Below are 16,300 nucleotides of genomic sequence, written 5' to 3'. Positions count from 1 at the left end.
ACAGCCAGCAGTGTAGGGAAACACACAGCAGCAGGAGATCCCTTCAATAGGATCTGGCAGCCCTAGAGCTGGAGGAGAGACCCCTAGCCCTGGCCCTGGAATAAAGGAAGCTGGCTCTTGTAGAAAGAAGAGCGAAGCTGGGCATGAGGCCTAAAGAGAATGGTGGCAGCAACAGAGACACTGAAGTATCTGACAAGGGTGCCCAAGTCAGATTGCCCATAGGGATCATCCCTAGTTATGTATCAGGAGATGTCACAGACAAGTGGCTGGCCTCACATGAGAGAGCTCTAAAAATATGGAAGGTGGGTACACAACACTGGAGAACACTACAACGGGAGTCAGTACCAGCAGTTGGCAAGGATAGACTGCTTACACTTGAGGATGAGTTTTGTTTATCTGAGGAAGCTGCTAACGCGGGATTACTGGTTACTAGTTACCTTACCAAATCCCAAACTATGTCGACTGAATCGTTGGTACCTGTCATTGAGTAAAAGGTAATCTTACAATAAATCAATCAATTTAAGAACTTACACCACTCTAAATGACCACTGACCAAATTTTAAGTTTCAAAGATTTAATATAAAGTCAAAGATAACTGAAGATACAAACTTCTCAAAATGAGATTAAGAAGATAAATCGGTATCACTATGAACATGAACTTTTTGAATAGTCTGAGTCTGAAAAACAAAATAATAAGTACAAGCTCAAAAACCATAAGGGTTGCCAAAATGGATACAAGTTGCAACCTCAAAGTCATTACAGAAAAGAAAATTAAGGTTAGTCTGTCCCTACACTATACTAAGTGACATCCCTACTTAGCAAGATCTTTACCCCTCTAGGTGTCAGCCGTGGTGACTTCCTAAGAAGATCACGCACTTCTCTTTGTCTCTTCTCTGATAATGGGTCTCTCCTGATCAGCCTATCTGCCTACCCATCCGCTTCCTTAGGCTCCCAAAATCATCTGCTCTGCTCTCTTCCCGGGTCTCTTTCCCTAATACCAAATCACATTTCTGATAGGAACGCCCCTTGGGACGCCCCTCACGTGGTATCTCTTTGCGCGGCAAACTCCATGATGGTACTCTTGAAGACCCTCGTTAAAGTTGACCTTGGTTCCCAGGCTTCTTCTCCAGTGCGCTGATACCCCCTGAAATTCCTGGAAACTCCTACAGGCCTGCGCCAAGCGCCACAGAACAAAGTCCCTTTCATTCTAGCTGATTAGGACCCTCGCACCTGCATACAGCTCGTCCTGCAGTGGGCCTCAAATTCCAGACTCCACCATATCTTTAAGTCATAAAACATACTCCAAGCTCTGTGCTGGACACCTCTCGACTTCTTCCTTAACGAGCACATGGCACATCAAAGGAGATGACATTATCAGTTCAGGCCTACTTGATTTACATGAAGCAGGTCCCTGCACTCTTAAAACATTAACTTGATTTAAACAACATTCTTAACTAGCATACGTTTCTAAAACAACACATCTATAAAGCATATATTTCAAACTTAGTTCGATAATACATTTGGAAGAACCACGTCAACCTTGTCTCACATTATTTTAGCAGCACGTTTAGATTTTCTGTGAATTGCCATGAGGCCTACACATTATACTGGTTTTTGTAAAGTTCTATTCAACTCTAACATGATTCCTTTAACATGAGAACATGAGGTTTTCATATTCATCCCAAACATTTCTACATTAGTCTCACACAGTTATGATTATTGTTACTCTACTTAAACATTCTATGTATTTCACCACTGAATATAAGACACTCGGTGTATTTCACTTCTAAATATAAACACTCTGGTGCAAAGTACATGTTAACTAACTACGTGCTTGTAAATATGGTACACTTATACATTTTTTCCAAACTTGTGCTCTCTCAGTCCCCCCTTTGATGACCTTCTGGGGTCATCACCATCAAGACACTAAAAATGTAGAACCCTTCAAAGTGAAGTCATGGCTGTGCCACTTCTTTTCATACTCTCTAATGCTTTCAGACTCTTGTATTGAGTGTCCTGCATCGCTGTCAACTCTTCCTCCTGTTTCCTCATAGTTCTCTGCAACCTATTTGCTCTATAACATTGATACAAACGCACCAATCCCCACAAAGTGATTACGCAAATCACAATTATGATGATGGGTTTCAGTATGTACCAAACGATACCCTTTCCTAAGTTGGCAAACCAACCTCCAACTTTACCCATTCCATGACCTACTTTTTCCCACACATTTACTTTTGCCAGATCCTCAATTTCGTAGTGTATGGCAGTGATGTTTCGTATATACTTCTCTAGAGGTTTTGAATTGTCTGGAATGTAAGTGCAGCATTCCTGGACCTTCAAAGCCTTACAGACTCCTCCCTCTTTAGCTATCAGAACGTCTAAAGCAAGTCGGTTCTGAAGAACCATTGCCCTAATCGATTGCATCTCCCCTTCTATCAGCATCAATGATCTTGCAGTACTGGCAGATAGCCTATCTACGACTGTAGCTAACCTCCTGATCTTAATGTCATTCAATATCAGTCCTAAGAAAGGGAATGCAGCACCGAGTACATCTCCAACTACTTCTGCTGCACCTAGCCCTCGCTTCCATCTAGTTGGTATTTCTTTCTTTGGCGTGTCTAAGTTCTCAACATGATATATTTTAGGGAAGACAACAGCCAGATAGCATGATCCGTACCAATTATCTGGTAACTTCACATAGGCATTTCTTCCACATACAAAATATACATTTGGTATTGCTTGCATCCCTTTCAAAAAGTCCTTAGAATAGTACTCCAATTGAAAGGCATGTTCACAATTGACTTGACCTACATAAAAATTCTCATAATAGGAGTAACTCCTGTGTATGCACAGTTTCCCCCGTTTCTCCTTATCCAAAGCAATTGGACCAATACTACCTTTTCTTTGATGTGCCCTTTCCTCCTTGGTCCAATCTGTTTCCCATTGTCCTGATGCCTTCAAAATCTTCTGCCTCCTGTATCTAGTATCTACCTGTCCTATAAACTTTTTCTCAACTTCTGATATTTGACAAGTCAGATTATTTCTTCGAGCATGTGAAGTATCTAACGTTTTCCATGGAATAAACCATTTGTGTAATCTGTCTTCGCTTTTGTAATAGTCCCATTTGTTCAAATGCTTGAAATTCGGGACCTCTGGCAATGTCGAGTCGAAATTCGAGAAATAATACTCAAATCCATCTCGTCCATAAAATATGCTCAACAACAAACTGCATGTGATTCCATATGTCAACGGAAGATGATGGTATCTGATACCCTCCTCTACCGAAGCTGGTAATTGCATACAAACGTAACAATCCTTCACTTCCATGGCATCAACATATTCATAAAGCAATTTAGCATAAGCATTTGACTTGTAATTTCCCTGTGACTCATCTGTATGTAGCCTTTTTATTTCTGCATCTAACAACGCTTTGTCTTTATCATTGATGTTTCCCTTTTCCTTAATAATGGTAGTTTTCGGTGTTGACACTCCCTTGACCTCCTTGACTGCATTTTCATCCCTCTCGTGTCCCACTAGGAATGAAACAGTTACCACTAAAATTATAAGAGAAACCACTACTCCTAAAAATGTAACAACTATACATTTTGCCCTGCGGTTCGGGTTGCCAGCCTCCATGTTCTCAAACAGTGTAGTTCTTGACTTTCTTCCAGCATTCACTTCTTCTCTTTTCTGAGCCAAAAGTCTTTCTTTCTCGCAATGTCTTTCTTTTGAACACTTGGAAGCTTGACAATTTATTTCCGCAAAACAGTTCAAAGCCCCGTAGAAATTAGACAACCCTAGCCCTTCTCCATCCACTAAAAGGAAACCCCTATCACTTTTCTTCTTCCACTCGGCGCTAGGTTATCTTGCAACAAGTTTACAATTTCTTTTCAAAAGTCTTATTTTCATCTAAAGTTATGTATGGCTCAAGGAGGGACACTACGTCTTCATAAATGTCCATCCGAAGTATCATTCCCTCAGGTTCTGGGCAGTTCGTACCACAACATGGAAAGTCAACTTTTTCTAGGATTATTCTCCTTATCTCGCTCAGGACAAGTGGACGGACGAAATTGAGAGTTAGCGTTTTTTCAATTTCTACTCCTGGTACTATCAGTTCTACATCCACAATTACAAAGGGGTCCGTTCTAATCAGGATCACTTTCTTCACCTTTCCAGTTCTGCGCCCCCTTGAAGACATTCGTAATATGGTATTAATCCACAACAATGAGTGCTCCTAGAATTTCTACTACTCGCTCAAGCATTTCCAAACGAAGAAGAGTTCCCTCCAATATTGGATATCGTGAACAGCAAACTGGAAACTCAACTGTCTCTAAAATCAATTTTCTTATTCCGCTCAGGAGAGCAGGATGAACGATGTTGAGTGTCAGCAACCTTTCGGTCTCCGCTCCTGGCAGTAGAAACCTTATTTGCACTGTGATGATCGGGTCAGTTCTGACCAGGTCCACTTCCCGGATCCTCCCGGTTCTGTGCCCCCCAGACATCTGCAACGAGGTAGGTCCAGTCGGGAGTAGAGTATCTTCTACTAGGCACTCGCACCCTCCTTGATCTTCTAAGACCCTCCTCGGCTTGATCCTGGATATCTTCTTCTGGATCTGAGTCTTCGGATATAGGAGCAAGCGTTTCTTCCTGGGCCGACCTCAAACTTAGCCTTCTTCTCCTTGCTGGCCAAGTGGCAGCTCCAAGCCTTATTCTCCTATTCCTTGTCCTCTCACTTGGTTCTTGGTCGCTCTGATACGGATCTGAGTCTGAGTCGTATTCACTTCTGCTCTCTCCTTCAGTTGCGTCTTCCGTCTCACTGCCGTCCTGCCTTCGCTCTTCTTCTGAATCCGTTGCGTTCCCAACTTCTTCCGACACCTCCTCAGCTGCTGCAATCCCTTCTTGCGACCCTTCTTCCACGGGCTTTCGTCTGGGATAGGAGCTGTTCCTTCTAGAGGTGCTGGAACTCTTCGAGTATGGGATGCATGGATCCAATTTGGCAGCCCCCCGCACTTCACCGCGGTGTTCGTTATCAGGATTACCTGAAAGGGCCCACGCCAGCGAACATCTAGGCAGTTCTTCCGGACGTGTTTTTTAACCAACACCCAGTCCCCTGGGTTCAGGTCATGACACAGGTTCCTCGATGCTGGAACTTCAGCCGCATGCACCTGAAGGGACACAGAATGGATGGCGTCAGACAGTCCTTTACAATAATCCAAGATCAGATCATCTGTAATATTCAATAGGGCAGTAGTTGGAACTGTGGGAAGTCTCATGGCCCTCCCCATCAGGATCTCGTGGGGAGAGAGACCTGTCCTCCTGTCAGGTGTGCTGCGCATGCTCATGAGCACTAAAGGAAGAGCATCTGGCCAACTCAAAGATGTGGATGCCACTACTTTAGCCAATCTATTCTTCAATGTGCCATTCACTTGTTCCACAATTCCTGAAGCTTCTGGTCGATAACTACAATGCAGCTTTTGATCGATATTCAGTGTGGAGCACAACATCTTCACTATTTCGCTGTTAAAATGTTTTCCTCTGTCCGATTCCAGAGAGGCAGGCACCCCGAAGCGCGGTATCAACTCCCTGAGCAACAATTTAGCCACTGTGAGTGTATCGCACCTACGTGTAGGGTACGCTTCAACCCATCTGGAAAATACGCATACAATCACCAACACATACCGAAGGCGATTAACTCTTGGCATTTCGATGAAATCTAGTTGCATTCTATTGAAAGGCCCCCCCGACCTCCCAATGTGACTCAGTGTGACTGGTGTTCGCTTGCCTACGTTCAGTTGTTGGCAGGTAACACATCGCTTACATACTGATTCTGCTGCTATTCTAAATTTAGGGCAATACCAAGTTTGCCTAAACACTCTCATCATAGCATCCCTTCCTAGATGTACTGGACCATGTATTTCTCTCGCCATGGGATTTGCTAATTCTTCAGGTAACACAGCTCTCCCATCTGCTGAAACCCAAAAATCCATTTCACTTCGCACGCAACCTGCTGTTTCCCATGCCCTTTTCTCAGTTTCTGGTGCATTCTCCTGCATTATTCTTAAATCCTCCCAAGTGTCTACAGTTTCTAACATCATACTTAATTCAGTCTTTTCTTCTCCACCTTCTATTTCCACCTTTGAGAAAGAATAATTTTGTTCCGCACAATAGCGTGCGACTTCATCAGCGTATCTGTTGCCTTGTGACACAAAATCTGTATTTTTAGTATGTGCTACACACTTTACTATTGCGATGTCAACTGGACCTTGTAATGCTTCTAATAACAACCTCACAAATTCTCCGTTTCGAATGGGCGAACCAGAGGAGGTCATGTAACCTCTCTGAGACCACAACTGCCCGAAATCGTGAACCACACCGAAACCATATTGGCTGTCCGTGTAGATGGTGACTCTCTTTCCGTTTCCTGCTATGCAGGCACGAGTTAGGGCAATAATTTCTGCTACCTGTGCGGAATGTACTCCTTCCAGGCAAGCGGCTTCCACAACTCCAGTAATAGTACAAACAGCATAAGCTGCTCTCAACCGACCAGTATCGTCTCTTAAACATGAGCCATCAACAAAGTAAATTTCATCGGGGTCAGACAACGGCTCATCCACAATATCTGGTCTGGGTTTCGTGCATAGTTCAGTCACATCAAGGCAATCGTGGTCTTCACATCCTTCGCCTTCTATTACAGTAGGTAATGGCATCAAAGTAGCAGGATTCAAGACAGAGCATCTCCTAAGAGTCACGTTCTCCGCAGCAAGGATAACTTGCTCGTAGCGCGTGAGCCTACTATTGGTCAGATGCTGCGTCTTCGTCCTGGTCATTAGCAATTCCACTGAATGTGGTACATACACCACCACTGGATGTCCCATCACAATACTCTCGCTCCTTTAAATGCTGACACCCGTTGCAGCAACGGATTTGAGACATCCGGGCAATGCTGCGGCTACTGGATCTAATGTAGCCGAAAAATATGCAACTGGTCTACGGGCATTTCCGTGGGTCTGTGCCAAGACTGACAAAGCACATCCCTCTCTCTCACAACAATAGAGTGAAAATGACTTCTCGTAATCGGGCATTCCCAGAGCCGGAGCACGACACAAATCGTCTCTCAGCTGCAAGAACGCCACCAAGCATTCTTCGTCCCATGGTACCGGATCACTCACCTCCTTGTGCGTCAGTTTCTGTAAGGGCTTTGCTTTCAGTGAAAAGTTAACTATCCACTGTCGGCAGTAACCCACCATTCCTAGGAACATTCTAACTTCTCTCTGTGTTGTAGGCGCATTCATCTTCATTATCGCCTCAATCCTCTCCGGGGACACCTTACGTTTCCCTTTTTCTAACCTGTGCCCTAGATACTGTACTTCTGTCAAACAATACTGCAACTTGCTTGGAGATACCTTATGTCCATTTTCAGCTAAATGGTTCAGTAAGGCAATTGAGTCTGCTTTACAGGCTTCCTCTGTTTCTGACGCAACAAGTAGGTCATCTATGTACTGGACCAGAACCGAGTTCTGCGGCAGTACTAGATTCTCAAGATTCTTCTTCAACAACTGATTAAAGATGGATGGGCTATCTGTGAATCCTTGTGGGATTCGACACCATGTTAAAACGCGATCTTCCATTTTAAAAGCAAAAAGATACCTGCTCTCTTCATCCAATGGGATTGAAAAGAAAGCCTGGCAAAGATCTATCACTGTGAACCATTCTGCTTGACATGGTATTTGAAACAATATCACTGAAGGATTCGGTACCACGGGACAACATGAAACGACTATGTTGTTAATTTTTCGTAAATCCTGCACTATCCTGAATTTCCCGCTAGGTTTCTGCAAACCCATAATCGGGGAGTTACAAGGACTACCCACGATTTCTTTCAGTATTCCCTGTTGTATCATTGACTCGATCACAGGTTTTATTCCCGCAATCGTTTCCTGGGACAATTTGTATTGAGGCGTTCTTGGAAACTCAACATTTGGTTTTACCAGAATTTTTACCGGTTCTACCCCTTTAATCAATCCTATATCTTCTCCTGTGAAATCCCACACCTCTGACGCCACTGCATCTCTTAAATCTTGGGGAAGATCTTCTACAGTCAGAGTAGGATATAGTTCTACACAGAATTTTGAATTGGCCACCTTAAAGGTAGCATCATCGTCGGTAGTCTGTACCTCCACTCCTTGTGGGGTGCAGTATATGGTGCAATTCAATTTGCACAACAAATCCCTTCCTAACAGACATACCGGACTCGAGTCACAAACCACAAACTGATGTTCGTTCATGTGGTTTCCAATTTTCACAGACACTGGTTCTGTCAAGGGACTAGTCATTCTTTTATTTGCGACTCCTACCACCTGAATAGTTTCCCCTGACATTGGCAAGTCTGGAACCACCGCTGATCTCAGAGTCGAACGAGTAGCTCCAGTATCCACTAAGAACGTAGTGGGACACCCTGCCACTTCTGCCTCAACAAATGGCCCTCTTTGATCCACTTCTAGGACTGCCCCGAGGGTACAGTCCTCTTCACTGCTCACACGTTGTCCTGTCAATGGATCAATGTAGTAACACTTGTCTTCCTCGATGAAGAGAGGCATCTGCTTAAAGACCTTACCCCCTGTCGCTACCTTCGGTGGCTGTGGGAACTGGGCCCGTGGGGCCGAAGTCCCCCCTTTGGCCACCTTGCCTCCTGGAACTGTCACCTTTGGTGTTGGGACTTCTTGAACCTGCTCTTCTACTTCTAGCTCTCCATTTTCAGGGTTAAAGGGACACTCGCGTCGCCAATGCCCCACCTGGTGACACTGATGGCACTTTGTCGTTTTCTTTAAAGTGGCAAAGTCTATCCTAGGTCTCTGCCCTTCTTCATTATCTTTGTTCTGACCGTTTGGTTTTCGTCCCATCCCCTGCTTCTGCTGGCCACCCTTCCCAGCGGACTGCATTTGCACCACCATCAATTTCTCCTTTAGATTCTTGGCTTTAGAATCTATCTCGTCACTGCAGTACCTCTCATAACGTAAAATCTCATCTAGTGGTTTGTTCTGCCAACAGATTAAATGTTGCTGTATCATCAAACAAATATCAGGTCTCAACCCCAAGACAAACTTTGACACAAACTGCCCTATATCTTTGGGATCCATTACATCTAGTCCACTGTATTGCTTGAATGTTTTCAATAATCTTTCATAAAACTCGTGAACTGTCTCCTTGGGTTCCTGCCTTGTTCGGTCTATTTTCACCCAATCTATATCCTGTGGTGGTACCTTATCTTTCAGCCATGCTATTACCCTTTCATACTTTCGCATGACAATCTCGGACGGTCCATTAGTCCGAGCATCCCTCACTGGTTCAGTATTTGGCCATTCAACACTAGTCTTGCACGGGGTCCATAAATCAGATGGGACCACGATGTCAAACAACGTGTTCAAATCTATCCACAGTACTTTCGAGATTTTGACAAACCTCTCTACCTGTTTATACCATTCTACTGGATTGTCCCTCGAATTCGGAAATGAGTTGGTAAATGCAGCTAAGTCTCCTCTACTCCAGGGCACATGTACATAATTTCCATTTGATATTTCTCGCAAAGGGAATGCCTCCATCTGCATTACCCTTCCCTCAGGGGTCATCACATTTGTACTTCGCCTAACTGTGCCCTTTTTCGACCATCTTTCTTCCCATTTGTCCAATTCTCTCCACACTCTTATCCCTGATACCAGCTCTCTTATGTGTGTTTTTAATCCAGTAGTTCTCTTCTCATCTAGATCCTGGTCTGCGTACTGTAATCTGTGGTTACTCTGTAATGCCCTTGTCCTAGATAAATCCACGGCATACCTGTCTGCCAAATCAGTCAGTTTCTCATGAAACGTTCTAGCTTTCCTAGTAATATCCTTTGCCATGAACAATAACTCATCCTGTTCATACAATTCTATCCTTTCCAAAGGTAATGTTCCATCTATTATCTCGTCAACATCTGATTTTAAACTAGTAACATCAAGCCTTTTTGCCTTAATTTCAGCTTTCAAGACACTCAATTTAGCTCCTCCATCCGCATCTCTCCCATCCCAGCTCCGAGATCTACGTTTAGGTATTGGTGAATTATAGGGAGTCCTCCCCTGTTCCCATCTCTCTAGGTCCCATGCCTTTCCATCTTCTCGGGGTGGGTGGTGAAACACTCCTTCATGCCTCCTAGCCTCTCTCTCCCCATCCTGGCTAGTTTCACGGGATGCAGGGCAAGATGTTCCATTACTCCCTCTTTCTTCCTCATGCATCTGTGACCTCCGATCACTCGATGTATGACGTGACCTTTCACTGTTCCCTCTTTGCCAGTGCTGTACATTTTCCCCAGGTGCGTGTGAGTGATGAGTGCACCTAAACCTATCTCTGTACTCTTGCGTTCTTTGGTCTCCCTCTGTTTGCGTGAGGCGAGACACTTCCTCACACTCCATACTCCTCGTATTCTGTTCCTGCTGTTCTCTCTGATTTGTAGGACATGCATCCCCTCTATTCTCGGGACTTCGGCCTTCCCGACCCTGACTGCTTTCGCTGGCCCCACAGTGAGATACAGTCCCGTTACCCCTGCTTTCCCACTCTGGTTCCGTTCTCGACCTATTACTCGGGTTGCTGCGGACCCATCCCATTCCCTCAAATCAGCTCTTAATTCTGTATAGAATTTTGGCCGTGGTCCCCTTAGGTCCATCGGTCCTCTCAGACCTCCCTGTTCCGTGTTGGGACCGACAGTTGTGTCTAATGGGGTATTCCATGTTACCGATCCTGGCAATTGTTTCCATGCATTTGTCACATTATTCCTCCTTTCCATCTCGATCCTTTCTCTATCCAATTGCCTCTGTTGTTCCTCTCTATCTCTCTCAGGGTTATAGATCGAAACTATGGGTCCTATGGTAACAGGCACTTGAAGAGCGTCTGGCAATCCAAAGGACTCAACCCTTTCGGTGGCTGGCGTTTTCTGCACCACAAACCTTCCCACTACACTCTGTGCTGTACTATGTTGAGGTGTCTCCCCACCTTTGATAGGTGTCCATTCCGATATAGGGAGTGGTGTATACCCCTCTATGGCATTCCCATCTTCCCTTGCAAGCCCTCTATCTTCAATTTCCTCAACTCTCGAAGGTGGTCTATCCATTAACAATCTATTTATCAGATTGTCTTCCGACTCGCTTTCCTCGTCTTCTTCCATGAGGTTTCCTCCTCCTGCCACCTCCCTCATCGGATACATTTTTTCCACCTCAATAACCTGTACCCTCCACCGCTTTGCTTCCTCTTCCCATTTAGAATCTCGCACTGCTCTTACCGATCGCGTCAGTCTTTGTTGACGCCTGTTCAAATTTCTGTCGTGTGCCGCCCTAATCCATGCATTAAGGGCCTCAAACTGAGTAGGTCTAGGTGAGGGTTTCAATGAGGACATGGTTGCTTTTAGCCGATGTAACACCTCTAACTTAAACGTCCCGTACCTCGGGAACTGCATTTCCTCATTCCCTTCCGTAAGCTTATTCCAAGCCCCAATCCATAATATCGTATGCAGCCCCACATTCGTTGCCATATAATGAGCTGGTGTACCCTCTGGCGGAGCCTCTTCCCCGTAATAATGTTCACTTCGTTTACGTTTAAAAATCCCTTTCAAACACTTAAAACACTTCATGATTTCTCTTTTCTCTGCGTTTGTTTACTTCCTGATGACACTCCACCAATCTCAGTGCCGTTCTCACTAACTGGCCTATCCGTACGCGACTTTCCTCCGACGTCACTCTAGCCGCCCAACCAGAGCGCGGCTCTAGCTAACGTCACACCAACCGCTCAATCACAGCGCGGCTCTAGCCGACGTCACCCGTCCCCCTTCGCAGCAGTTCCCCTCCTTTCTCAGCTCGTCTCCTCGGTCATGCACGCGTCCCATTCATACTCTGAAAAATGATTACTTCCGTCCAAGCGATCACCTTTCTTGACTGTACGCCCACAGTCTTTCTGTAGTTGTCACCTTAACTTGGCGAAATATCTTTCCGTTTACTTCCAGACAATCGCCTTCTCCGATAGGTTACTCACACACAGTAACTTTCGACCAGCGTCCGTTACTCATACACTCACTCTTACACTCCCCCTATCTTGGATCCACGGCGGTCAATGGTACCTCGTGACCTCCGTACTATGGTCGACAACTACCCTGGATGTTCGATACACCCAAAACCACTTAAGCTCTGGCCTGAACTTAAGATTTCACCAGTTCACCCGTTTACCAGGTAACCAGCTTACCAGGTTGCGCGCGCTCACAACCTTCTCTCATTCACACTACAGGCATTCAACTCCGCAAGACATTACAATACAAATACAACACAAATCACCGCAATCTGTTCACGCATGACCCTTTTTATACTCACTCTCCTCCGATACTGCTGCTTTTCTCGCACCGTCTGCACCTTTCGGCACACGATTCTTCCGCTGCTCGTCTCTCGACGTCTAGGGGCCTTGGGGTAATCTAACCTCTCTAGATTACCTTCCTCAAGAAGATAACCATCCTCACTCTGCTACCAACTGCTAACGCGGGATTACTGGTTACTAGTTACCTTACCAAATCCCAAACTATGTCGACTGAATCGTTGGTACCTGTCATTGAGTAAAAGGTAATCTTACAATAAATCAATCAATTTAAGAACTTACACCACTCTAAATGACCACTGACCAAATTTTAAGTTTCAAAGATTTAATATAAAGTCAAAGATAACTGAAGATACAAACTTCTCAAAATGAGATTAAGAAGATAAATCGGTATCACTATGAACATGAACTTTTTGAATAGTCTGAGTCTGAAAAACAAAATAATAAGTACAAGCTCAAAAACCATAAGGGTTGCCAAAATGGATACAAGTTGCAACCTCAAAGTCATTACAGAAAAGAAAATTAAGGTTAGTCTGTCCCTACACTATACTAAGTGACATCCCTACTTAGCAAGATCTTTACCCCTCTAGGTGTCAGCCGTGGTGACTTCCTAAGAAGATCACGCACTTCTCTTTGTCTCTTCTCTGATAATGGGTCTCTCCTGATCAGCCTATCTGCCTACCCATCCGCTTCCTTAGGCTCCCAAAATCATCTGCTCTGCTCTCTTCCCGGGTCTCTTTCCCTAATACCAAATCACATTTCTGATAGGAACGCCCCTTGGGACGCCCCTCACGTGGTATCTCTTTGCGCGGCAAACTCCATGATGGTACTCTTGAAGACCCTCGTTAAAGTTGACCTTGGTTCCCAGGCTTCTTCTCCAGTGCGCTGATACCCCCTGAAATTCCGGGAAACTCCTACAGGCCTGCGCCAAGCGCCACAGAACAAAGTCCCTTTCATTCTAGCTGATTAGGACCCTCGCACCTGCATACAGCTCGTCCTGCAGTGGGCCTCAAATTCCAGACTCCACCATATCTTTAAGTCATAAAACATACTCCAAGCTCTGTGCTGGACACCTCTCGACTTCTTCCTTAACGAGCACATGGCACATCAAAGGAGATGACATTATCAGTTCAGGCCTACTTGATTTACATGAAGCAGGTCCCTGCACTCTTAAAACATTAACTTGATTTAAACAACATTCTTAACTAGCATACGTTTCTAAAACAACACATCTATAAAGCATATATTTCAAACTTAGTTCGATAATACATTTGGAAGAACCACGTCAACCTTGTCTCACATTATTTTAGCAGCACGTTTAGATTTTCTGTGAATTGCCATGAGGCCTACACATTATACTGGTTTTTGTAAAGTTCTATTCAACTCTAACATGATTCCTTTAACATGAGAACATGAGGTTTTCATATTCATCCCAAACATTTCTACATTAGTCTCACACAGTTATGATTATTGTTACTCTACTTAAACATTCTATGTATTTCACCACTGAATATAAGACACTCGGTGTATTTCACTTCTAAATATAAACACTCTGGTGCAAAGTACATGTTAACTAACTACGTGCTTGTAAATATGGTACACTTATACATTTTTTCCAAACTTGTGCTCTCTCAAAGCATCAAAATCCATGAGTGTTGTGTAGGAACACCCTTCCGCAACATCCATGGAATGTGTCCCTAATGCAGAATAAGGCAACGCAGTAATTTGCACTCCCTTGCTTTACTTCCTTTCTATGAGGCCATTCAAAGTCACACAAAGTGACTTTGCTTGACCCCATAAATATGATTGTGTGATTTGCAGTGCTGGAGCATCACAAAAAGTGAAGCTTCGGTGCCACAAGGAGCTCATAAATATCCCCCAAAGAGTGTGCATTTTTGTTCGGATAAACAGAAAATATAACCACAGTTTTACTCTCAGAGTCCCACAATCGCGCACTAATCATCAATGGATTTGCATTGTTAAAATCTATAGTGCTACACCCACCACTCTGTATTATATTTGCAAATAAATGAAGGGGTATATTTATTAAATAGTGGTGCAGTGCAGCAAGTCACCTTGCTGTGTTGCCCTGTCTCACTGGGAAAGGACAGAAATGCACAGTATTTATCCAATACAGCACATTCATGTCCTTTCCTCTTGCGCTGGTGCTGTTTTGGCGGCCTAGCGCCAATGCAGGGGCTCTTGCACCATGGTGCAAGGGTGCCTCCGTTGCAAAGAGGATTCTTTTTGTGCAGGAAGGGGCTCCTTCCTGCACAAAAACAATCATGAGAGACTTTTCTGTCTTTGTAGGTTTGCTGCACAATACAGCACACATACACGAAGAAAAAATCGAGGAGCAATAAAGGTATTTCTCCTCATTACACCTTTCCTGGGAAGGCATATCTTTTTGACACATTCCCAGGTTTACAAGTCCTTGTAAATCTGGGAATGCATCAAAGACCAAGGGAGTTGCATGGGAACATCCACCGCAATGCCCATGGAGCGCCTCCCTTGCGCATACTAAGGCAGCACAGCGATTTACTCTGTGTTGCCTTACTCCAGATTTTATAGGCCATTCAACGCTATCAAAGTGGCTTTGTGTGGCTTCATAAATCTGACTTAGAGGATTGTGTCATGCATGTTCCACTTTGCAAGGTGCAAGCATGACGCACAACTCTCATAAATTTGCGACGAAGGGTATAAATCTGTTTTCATAAATCTTTGTATCTTGACTCTGTTGCACAATGATCTAGCAAACAACAGTGAATGAAAAATTGATTATTAGTAGGGCTCCCTGTACCTGGCTTTTATATGTTTTACCTTTTGCAGCTGTATTGAGTTATTTATAGGTTTTGATCATCCTTTATGTATATAATTTACCTGTTTATTTTGTGTTCTGTGGCAAAATTAAGTGGGTACCAGAACATTTACAGATAGATTTAAAAGTTAAATGTGCACTAAGGTGTGCGTACCTTTTGCGATTAAAACTGTAAGCAACCATAAGGAAAATGTACTATTTTTCAAGATATAATATTTTTAAATTTAGATGGACCTGCATTTAGCGAATTCCTATGTCCGAGCACTCTGAAGTGGGTGGAAGGTACAGCAGCCTCTTTCTCTTGTGAGGCAGATGGAAGGCCAACTCCGCTCGTTGAATGCACCAAAGATGGCGGCCCTAATGCAATCAGACCTTGGCCTACAGTCACCAGACATGATGCTGGCACATACCGGTGTAATGCAAGCAACAGACATGGTGTTGCTCTGAAGAACGTGGCAGTCAGAGTTGAATGTAAGTTATGTTCTTACTGTATAGCTATCACATATGCCGAGCAGAGTATTTAACATTTTGGACACTGTGTGAAGGGTAAGTAAGGTCCAATTTGTACACTTTTAATCCTAAAAATCTGGGAAAAGAGTAACAAATGAGGAACAAAAGGCTTCTGTAAGGGCAAGGGTATGCGAGGGAGATGGCGAGAAAGGAAGAAGTAAAGGAAGCATGTGTTTGAGGCATGTGTGGCTGTCCATACACATGCTTTGCATGCTCCTGCCCTCTAGCGTTGGGTCTGGATGTGTGCAAGTTGTTTTTCTTCAAAGAAGTCTTTTGAGTCACACGGTAAGGGGATTCCTTCTCTTGGTAATAGTACGCATGGGCATCAGCTCCATTGTTAGATTGTTTTTTTTTTCTGCCATCGGGTTCGGGCATGTATTACAGCACTCTGGTTTGAGACCGTTCTGTGATCCTTTCGGTGCGTAATCCATTCCTCCCTCGTCGGTATTATTTTTTAATGTATTTCCATCGCTTGCATATCAATATTTGTTGGGTCTGAACACTCCAAACGGGCCTCACCCGTCCAGGCTACCTTATACTCATTCAACTCCATCAATGATACCCTGCTGATGGAATGCACTTCAT

The 16,300-nt window shown here is 44.2% G+C and overlaps 1 protein-coding gene across 4 annotated transcripts in view; it reads left to right on the top strand.

Annotated features, from left to right (window-relative positions):
- Positions 1-16,300, top strand: part of LOC144752132 (intercellular adhesion molecule 5-like) — a 293,713-nt gene that overhangs the window by 164,373 nt on the left and 113,040 nt on the right. For all 4 annotated transcript variants that reach the window (XM_078640085.1, XM_078640082.1, XM_078640078.1 and 1 more), the window contains one exon: positions 15,434-15,676. In XM_078640085.1, the coding sequence (XP_078496211.1) occupies positions 15,434-15,676 (243 nt within the window). The remainder of the gene's footprint in view (positions 1-15,433; positions 15,677-16,300) is intronic.

This window comes from Lissotriton helveticus, chromosome 1_1 (assembly GCF_964261635.1).
Source record: "Lissotriton helveticus chromosome 1_1, aLisHel1.1, whole genome shotgun sequence".
Taxonomy (NCBI): Eukaryota; Metazoa; Chordata; class Amphibia; order Caudata; family Salamandridae; genus Lissotriton; species Lissotriton helveticus.
Note: the sequence above shows the minus strand (reverse complement) of the source record. Positions and strands in the feature narration are given on the sequence as shown.